The sequence below is a fragment of the Triticum aestivum genome, chromosome 1B, assembly GCF_018294505.1.
Source record: "Triticum aestivum cultivar Chinese Spring chromosome 1B, IWGSC CS RefSeq v2.1, whole genome shotgun sequence".
Lineage (NCBI taxonomy): Eukaryota > Viridiplantae > Streptophyta > Magnoliopsida > Poales > Poaceae > Triticum > Triticum aestivum.
This window is the reverse complement of record NC_057795.1, coordinates 271326913-271336358: the sequence shown is the minus strand read 5'-3', so window position 1 is coordinate 271336358 and position 9446 is coordinate 271326913. Positions and strand designations below refer to the sequence as shown.

The 9446-nt window shown below is 42.2% G+C and overlaps 1 protein-coding gene across 1 annotated transcript; it reads right to left on the bottom strand.

The window, feature by feature from the left end:
* Positions 1-819: 819 nt before the first annotated feature.
* On the bottom strand, positions 820-7614 carry LOC123119153 (transcription factor-like protein DPB). Its single transcript, XM_044538860.1, has 9 exons — positions 7245-7614; positions 6268-6344; positions 5965-6008; positions 4761-4838; positions 4541-4687; positions 4339-4407; positions 3692-3790; positions 2434-2504; positions 820-1406 (listed from the first exon to the last, which is right to left on the bottom strand). The coding sequence occupies exons 1-9, from the start codon at positions 7472-7474 to the stop codon at positions 1175-1177; spliced, it is 1047 nt and encodes a 348-aa protein (XP_044394795.1). The 5' UTR covers positions 7475-7614; the 3' UTR covers positions 820-1174.
* Positions 7615-9446: the final 1832 nt, after the last annotated feature.

Here is a 9446-nt window from a genome sequence, read left to right as displayed (position 1 = left end):
CTATTCAAGATGCATGACACTGTTTCCTATGATAAGTTTGCAACGATGGTGGTCGCGTGGGGATTTGGACAACTTGAAGGAGAGTGATTCATGAGCCTATTTTATAGAGCCCTCAAACCATTGATCAATTTGTCTTGTCATGTATATCGAATCTTCAGGTTCTCGCTAAACCACAAGCCTCGGCAACTAGAACTTTGTGCAACACTATTACACAATGGAAGGCCCTTCAGAATGGTTTGTCAAAGATCAATGTTGATGGTGTTGTGCAGGGTAATCAATTTGGAGCGGTTGGTGCAATATGTAGAGATCAGAACGGGGTACATATTGGAGCTTCTGCAGTTATGACCAACTTAAGCTCGTGATAACGAGCTACCCAGTGCTCGGGCTCCAAAGTGTTTTTACACCAGAGACCCTGATTATCGACTCAAGTTCATTCACGAGACCTAGTTTGTTAGATTGTACTATATACTTTGTATCCTCTCGTTCATCAATATATCTACAAGCATGACATAGAGCTATTATCATCAAAGAGCCTGAACCTACATAAGTACCACCGTGTGACAAGATCTCTTCATACACCACTCATCTCTCTATAGTTCTTCATGACCTTTCACTCGATCTTAAAAGCGACTCTGAATCGATCGTCAACAATACTGCACAAGATAAACAATCCAATTTAGACTATGGGCATAAAAACACTTCTAACATCGTCAAATTTTCTCACACGGAGAGAGGGCGTGTGGCCACATACGTGTATCTGTTACGGAACTACAACATATAACACACCAGTACGCCAAAGAGGAGTCTTTTCGTATCTTGTGACAAATTTAACTTCCCCCGATACATAACAGTATGATATACATGCAATTTACTCGAGTGTCCATCCTAACTAAGATGCTGACTAGTTTTGAGAAGACAAAATGCTACAGTTACATTGGACCAAACCAAGTTCGTTTCTCTAAATCAAAAAAGGAACAAAAAGAATTGAGCTAAAAGTTAAAATCAGGCCTGGAGCTTCACATGCCGATCAGCCTACCATCGGCTGCAAAGCTAAATTAGAACATCACATTTCCCCATGGACATAATTTACAAGCCTTTTTACATCTTAAGTTACAGAAGCCAAGGGAGTATAAATCCAAGTAGCTCTCAAAACATTAACAACCTGTTTTAGTGCCTAGTGTTCATGCTTGACACGCCCTTTCAGTATCCCTGGAATAGGAGGTGAGGTTCGTAGCCTAATTCCATTTGGCCTTGCAGGTTGTGGTGATCGATGCCCGTAAACATTTGATGCACTTGAGCATTCAACCGCATTTGCAACCAGAGCCACTGTACCATCAGTTTCTTCTTTACCAGAGAACCCCATTGCTTTCAATACAAAGGAATCATCGTGCAACTCAAACGGAGTGCTACATTTTCAGAAACATACATGTCAGACATGGTTGTGGAAGGGTTCACAAGATTTCATGATCTCAAATGATTCTGCATAATTCATAGAGCTGAGGACAAGATTTCCATTGCCAATAAAGTAGTGGATGTGGGCTCACCATGTCAAGTAAGCAAAACACTTGCTTAAGAAATACTAACAAGCTAAATATCAGAAAAACTAACAAGCTAAGGCCTACTCAAGAATTTTCATAGGAATCTTAACGAATTTTTCTATGTCACTTGTCTGATTAGTAGGATTGAGTCCTATAGGAATTTTTCTTAAAGATTACTGTACATTACATTTCATAATAACTATGCATCCACTCAAACCTTTTGAAAAAAATACTTTGTTTTAACTGTGATCCAATCAAACAAGACAAAAATGCTGTAAGATTTAAATGGGCATGACAATGCAATCCGTGTTTTTCCTATTCCTGCGTTTTCAGAATCCTGCGAATCAAAGAGACCAGTGGTACTGCTGAGTGTTTCGTTTGCGACCAGATTACACCACAGGTTCCTCAAGTGGTCAAGGGAATCAACAGACATTGATTTCCAGCTAATGGATCATTATTTACAATGGATGATCATACAACTGAAAAGTTACAAGTGGTCAAGGGAATCAACAGACATTGATTTCCAGCTAATGGATCATTATTTACAATGGATGCTCACACAACTGAAAAGTTACATTTCCCTTTAGAAAAAAGAGGGACCCTTATTTAGAGTTTTTATCCAAGCTATTATACAGAAATAATTAGAGATGTGTGTCCAGCAGAAAAGGTATGTCAAGAAATTTATGAAATCTCCGTACAGAAAGAATGCAAAATAAGATCAGATTTGTGCTTAGCAACAGACACCCCATTTAATTGGAAACTGGACATGTTAAATCTAAGAAAACTTAGGGCAGAAAATTATAAGAAATGTCACTTAATACTAAATTGTTAGATGATTAGATCACTTAGCAAGATTCATCATGTCAAGGAACACATTGTAGAGTTTGTATTTTACCTATTGAAATCAAAATGCACCAACTGCATATCTTCTGATATCTCCACTTCGACAGTTGCATGAGGACGTGTCTGTTTGCACAACAAAAAGAGGTCCTTGTCACTCACCGCCATGAAAATAAATGCTGGTAGCATATACATACTGGAGTTGGGAAAGCATTTTGTAGGGCATATAATCGGTGAAAGAAAAGACAAATGCAGAACCACAAGGGTTGATACGATGGTTCATATGTTTAAATTAATAACTCAACAAAAAGAATCAATTCATAGCCATCTAAGAATGTACACTTACAATGCAATACTGCTCCTACAATTATGAATACGTAGTTCTGTTGGCCACAGGTCCATTTTGGCCACGCCCAAATATAGGATCAGGATTATGAGAACAGAACCCGGAGCTGTTGTCCAAATGGTCGTGTAATAAAAGCCCTAAAACCTGGCTGGGTGAAAGTTACAGGCCTCGACCGGAAGCTAGGAACTTAATATAAAATCTGAGTGGATTTCATTTTCCTTCTATTTATTTGTTCTTAAGGTTAGAACTTTGCTCCACCTTGCATTATTAATACCTATGCAGTCCATGCAAAACAACAGCAAAAATTCCATTGCAAGAATTTACTATAGCACCCATGACCCATTGATAATCCATGAAGCAAATGGTATTGACTAGTTAACACTTAACCCTACTCAGAATTCGCCTCCTTTGCTGCAGGTTCCTGAATTATGATAATCCAAGTCCAAACCTCGAAAAAAGGGATGCTCCTTTGAATGTTCGTGGTGGAGAAAAAAACTAGGACTAAAAAGGGTTATTACTTACATGGGTGCATTTGGTTGACAACTAATCTAATTTAGTAAAATGTGGCAAGCCACATCTTGTGTGGTAAAGAAATTGTATACAGCAGTTTAGGCAGACTATGGCCAGAAAAGAAAACACATGTCAACTGCCTAGAGGTATGAAAGTGTAACATGCCACCATTGTGGGTAGAGAACCAAATAGATGCCACCGAAGTCAAATGCGCACAACTTGAGGTAGCAATATGAATGAACAAAGCATGCCCACAGCTCCAAAGGGGAAGCAGAAACTTTCATGTTCGAGTTCACAGAAAATCAAATTTGTGCTTAGCACAATAAACTCCAAAGTGACTTAAAATGTAAAATAGCAACACAAGTTAGCTAGATCATCAGCTTTAGCATTTGAGTATAATGACATGATTAACTTCATTTAAGCCCACATATCAATTACAGGATACAATTTTGCTTACCTGAACCAATATGAATGGCAGGGCCACTCCACCAGATGGGGCATCTCCCGAACCATATAGCTGCTCATTTCGCTCTACCAAATTTTGCAGGCCCACATACTTAAATACAGAAAAGTAGAAGAAAATACATGGTTAGCACCTAGATATTAATGATATCTTTCCGTACAATATACTTCAATCTTCTTCTGATATCAGACAAGAAATAACAAACTTCTGGCATACCACAACTTTAAAATAAGCCAGCTTAGTTATAGCACTATGATAACTTTAAAACAGATATATGCTTGCTAAGTGAAGCATTCAGCCCTACAATAAATCTAGCACAAATACAGCAGTTGAACGTTGCATCGATCAATTAAGCATGCACCATAAACGCTGAATCGAAGATTAGCTGTTCTCCTAATTCTGCACCCATGCTGTGGCACAGAAGTGTACACGAAGGGATTCCCTATTGATATGGATGAATATTTCACTATATAGGGTGAAAAAACTGAAACATTCACCATCACAGAACATCAATATGTATACAAAAATAACAAGTGATCTAGAATATGTATGAAACCAAGTTCCTTGTCAAAATTTTAAAGACAGTGGGTTACAGAATAATTCAAATTATCGGTTCACGTAAAAATGCCTTGTGTCCTTACTTGGTCTTGTAATTCCTGCAGATATGCACTTTTCTTGTCAATTCTACCTTTCAGCCCAATGACCTCAGTCTGTAAAATGCACATGAACTTATGAAGGAAACAACCAAATGGTAGAACAGTTACATGATTAGGGAACTTATGAAGGAAACAACCAAAAGAAAAGTAGAACAGTTGTGAACTACATGACTAGGGACAAACTTACCTTCAATTTATCAATATCACTCAAACTTGTTCGGGGTAAGCCCTTCCACTGAATTTCCTTTTTATCTTTAGATATAATATCCATAGCCATCAGGACGTTTAGTGCATCGTAAACCCTTCTTCGTATATTTTTCTCATCATATTGTTGCTGAATTTTACATACAATCAGTACATTGCACATAACAAATAACTGACCAGAAGGAGTAGCCATATTTCTTAACTGTGTTGGGATTATCAGGATCTGGTGACCCAATATTACTATTTGGATCTGCAAACTCAGCTACAAGTTCGTCTGCCACCTGAAAAAGACAGGCCTTACATCCTATAAGCAATAGCTAAACTGCAATGCAAACAGGAAAACATGGCAGTGGTAGAATCATACTACATTAGCAAAGAGTATTTTTCTTCTAAAAATGGTAATTGAAGTTTGCAGTTAACACACATTGTAAATACACGTTAAGGAAACAGGGCTGTAGTCTCTCCAATCTTGACAGAATCCAAAGAGTAACACAGGAATACAAGTACGACAGGCTTCCTCTTCTCCTGAGCCTGATGTTCAGGATTCTAACACACTGTAGGCTTGATTTTTGCTTTACTAAATTATTGAGGTGCACATAACACAATTGGTTCTTCAGTTTCTTTCCTTTCTCGAGAAACCGGCAGGAGCTCTGCCTCTTACTAAGACAAAACCGATTTGTTACAGACGCTTCGTTTTATGAACAAACAGGGGGGGAAATGTTGCAAGGCATGTTGGACTGAACTTTATATGTTAGCAAAACAATATGAACAAAATGGATAGATTCAATCCCATCAATCAAAGATGAACAGAGGAATGTCCTTTGAAATAGCTTTTGTCTTATACAAAGTAAAAGGAACAGATCGGCATAACGCGGATTTTCCACATTTTGTGACAAGTCAACATAGTATGCTCAACTCAAATGAGCAAAACCAGTAAGGTTCATGTGTACAAAGCTTTAATCATGTTGACACAATAAATTTGAGTCAGAACAGATTCACTTTTTTTCTTTTACTAGACAAGCAGAAATGTTAACTCGGATATCAAACATCTAGCAATGCTTCTTCCAGCATTGGTAGTTCAGCAGACTCTGTTGTATCCTTTTACTGTGTACATCTGTGTGATACACAAGCTAAGGGTGCCTCCGAACCGTATCATGTAACCCATAACCGAAAAAGGAATTGGTTAGAATAATAAGATGCAGTGACAATTGATGTCTATAGACTTTGGTGAACAAACTAACACAAGCCTATAGCATGACGAGGATCCATAATCACATAATAGTGGTCAGATATCTGTGGTTACCTTTTTAAAAGTGTGGATGTGCATTTGTATATTATATATATCCACACATCAATTATGCTAAAACAAGATAAGTTGCTGCATAGAAAGAAACAAAAAACAAACACCTCATTGTAGGTTGTTCTCCCTTTGCCTTCAACTTTCTCACAGACTGAAAAGGACCAAATGAAACGCTTCATGAGAACTTTTAACACTATTTGGTCAGATATGACCCAATAAACTGGTTTCCTTAATAACAAATTAACAATGAACCAAACAGAGAAAATATCAATTATGCTTTTACATCAGAAAATGGAGTGAACAGTATGTCATATGTATTCTGCATGCGCCCTATGAATCAGTACGCTTACATGATGATGGGAAGATGACTATCGCAGAGGTACTAGAGGAAAGAAGAGTATTCAACTCACCTTTCATACTGAATTGGCGCAATCCACGGTTACCTTTGTCGGGACCTACTACGCGTGTTCCTTTCTTTTTCTTCTTGCTGCATTGCAAATACCATACAGCTATCTGTCAAAAGTGCACAGCTACTTGTAGATTTTAAGATTTAATAAGTAAAATACTAAAATTACGTACAAAATAATTTGTTGCAATGACAAAGCAGAACCACTGTAAAATATTTTATGCTGCTAATTTTTAATCAATTAAGAATAAGTGAAAAAGTCCAATCTCAAGAAAGAAAATAGAGAAGACGTCTAAATTAAGGAAGCCAACAGGGAACAGCTTAGATTATCGACAAATCCAAAGCACAAAACATGCCAATAACTCTGATAGTCTGAGACTCTGAGTGACGTTCCACTTTTGTCCTAAGGAGCACTCTATGCAATTACACATAGACGATATCGATACCGAGCAACATTTCGATGGTCAGCGAGTGTAAGCAGCACAGCTTGTTATCACACTACTTATCTACTCCTGACAGAAAACACATCTAACACTAAGATACATCCAATAGCTTGAAGCATGGAAGTCCCAAGCAAAATATGAACGCACCAATAAAAGTTCTAGGGCAACGGACTTCAGAGCATGCTGTGACTCAAACAACAGTTAGCAATCGCCTGTTTTTTAACAATCGAATGCAAAGCAATCATAACAATCCGATGAAGTCCAGTAGTTCACCGTCGCATCTTCCTAACACCCTCTTCAGTAGCCAATGCGCACCAATTCAAACCAACACATGCTGCAGGAAGTATGCATCGACTGAATCTAGTGGACAGCGAAATGCAGCTCTCAATAGTACAGCTCACGAGACCAAAATCCGCATCTCAGATCGCAAAATTACTCTATACCGACCCAGTGCTAAAGTTGCGGTACACAGTCCCCGGGCAAAGAAGGTGGTGAGCAACTCAACTTAAGCAGCAACACGACAGCAGATTTCACGAACCTAGCGGCGGGCTGCGACGATGGCGCGTCATCTCCCTGAATTTCGAGATCATTGAGGCGGCGGGCAACGGTGCTCCCGCTGGCCGGCGTGGACGCTGACGCCGAGGTCGTGGCGGCCGCCGCCGCAACCCCCTTGCCGGGCCCGATGCCGCCGGAGGGGGAACCGGCGCTTCCGGCGCTGTTGGAAGCCGAGTGAGCCATGCCGCCGGAACTACGGGCGCTGGAGACCATCGCGGTGGGGATCGCGCGAGCGGGGGCGCAGAATTGGGAGGAGGAGGGGGAGAAAACCCTAGGAACGAAGCGGAAAATGGAGGGAGAGACAGGAACCGACGGGAGAGCGCGGAGAAACGGGCACGAGAAATTTTAAGATTTGTTTTACAATTCTTCCGGGGCTACGTTGATGTGAGTATCAAGTTCCAAACAACCAAAACCGTCACATTCTCTAAACATTAGAACAACTCCAACACGTCGACCCAAACGAACGGTGTTTTTGTCTATTTTTTGTCTGTTTGGATCGGTCGCCCGCTCGGCATCCGCATTGTTTATCATTTAGGTCGGCATTTCACCCAACGCGCTGACCCATATTTACCGTGTGGCCAGCTAGCCGCTGTTTTTCAATAAATACGCATATATTTTGCATTATTTCACAAACAAACATGTAAAAAATAAGATAGTTTCAACCAGATAAATTAGACTAGCTCATACGGACTTACTCATCAATGAGATCACCGGGTACTCCGTACGCAAGTATCTGGATGGCTGCAGTGCATTTCTGATAAGATGAGAAGCCAATCTTTTCAAGGGCATCCTCTTTGCACTCAAAATAGTTATCGTATCTGACCACCCCCTCTCTAATACGGTTGAAAAGATGCCTACCCATACGAAAACGCCGCCGGAGTTTCTGATGTTTGAACAGCGAGTTGGTTGTGTCAAAGTAGTCCTTCCAAAGAAGGAAATGGTTGCTCTCTCAGTTGCGATTCAACGCCGGAAGGTGCCCCGGGTCTCAGCCACGGAACAATGGCCGCTGCCTATTAAGGTGGTCATGGACCAACACGGCAGCCAAGATCTCCTCCTCATCATCGGGCGAGGAATCGTGGAGTCGCGTAGGAAATTGTGGAAGAAGAACTCGTCAGCGGAGTCCATTTTGTACCTTGGTAAATTGTCGAATAGCTTGCGGGCGTCGACAAAGAAGCTGGTCGGCAAAGAGCCGCGCGCCTCCCTTGGACCTGGCAGCGTCCGACAAGCGTGCAGCCGTTAGGACAGCGGGTGTTGTCGCACGAAGGAGCTGGCCGGGGCGGGGAAGCGGCTTCCTGCTCGCGGCAGCGTCTGGGTGGGGTGGGGAAGCTTCGGTGCCCCGACGACGAGGCGGTGGTGCCGGTGACGTGGGAGGTGGTGGCGTTGGGGGAGGTGTGTCGGCACCGGCTGCTGGCAGAGGCACCGGAAATGGGCGTCGGCGACGGGACGGGGGTCGGGAGCGGACGATGGTTTGCTATCAAGGGGTGGGAGAGGATGGCCAATGTGCCCCCGACTGGCAGGCCAGGGGGTACTTGGCACGCAGCGCGCGCGTCTGTCTCGTGTCCGCGCCGACGCAAATCAGACTCAAAATTGGGCTTGAGATGGGTCGGCAGGCAGACGAAAAGCGAAAGCGCATCCGTTTGGATTGACGCGTTGGACCGACTTTTCTGTCCGCTGCGACCCAAATGGATCGCGTGTGGACAAAATGGGTCGACACGTTAGAGTTGCTCTTATAGAACTGACGTCAGATTTTTGGCAATCTCGAGCGAACGACTTATTGATCGTCAAATGACAAGCACATACCTTAAAGCATTGGAGCGTGCCACGTCAACCACGGCGAGTCGATCAAACTCGACGTTGTAAGGCTTAGCACACTGCATCCATCGCCACTGCACCCACTTCCCATTTAAATCTCTCTCCCTCTCCCAGCTACCCATGGTGCTGACGGATCAAGCACCGCCCGACGACAAGGACAAGAGGCCGTGGATACGGGAATAGAAGCGACGCACCCTGTAACTGTCAGTTCGGGATGACCGCAACAGGTTAAGGACCGTCCTGGTCTGTTTGTGTCACCCAAAGCGACCGCATGCCTCCGACGCTCGTCCTTTGGTAGAGTATCGGGTCATGGTTGAAAAAAAAATCGCCTCGAAACATGAAGTGATAATGCGAAAAATGTTGGGAAACGTAG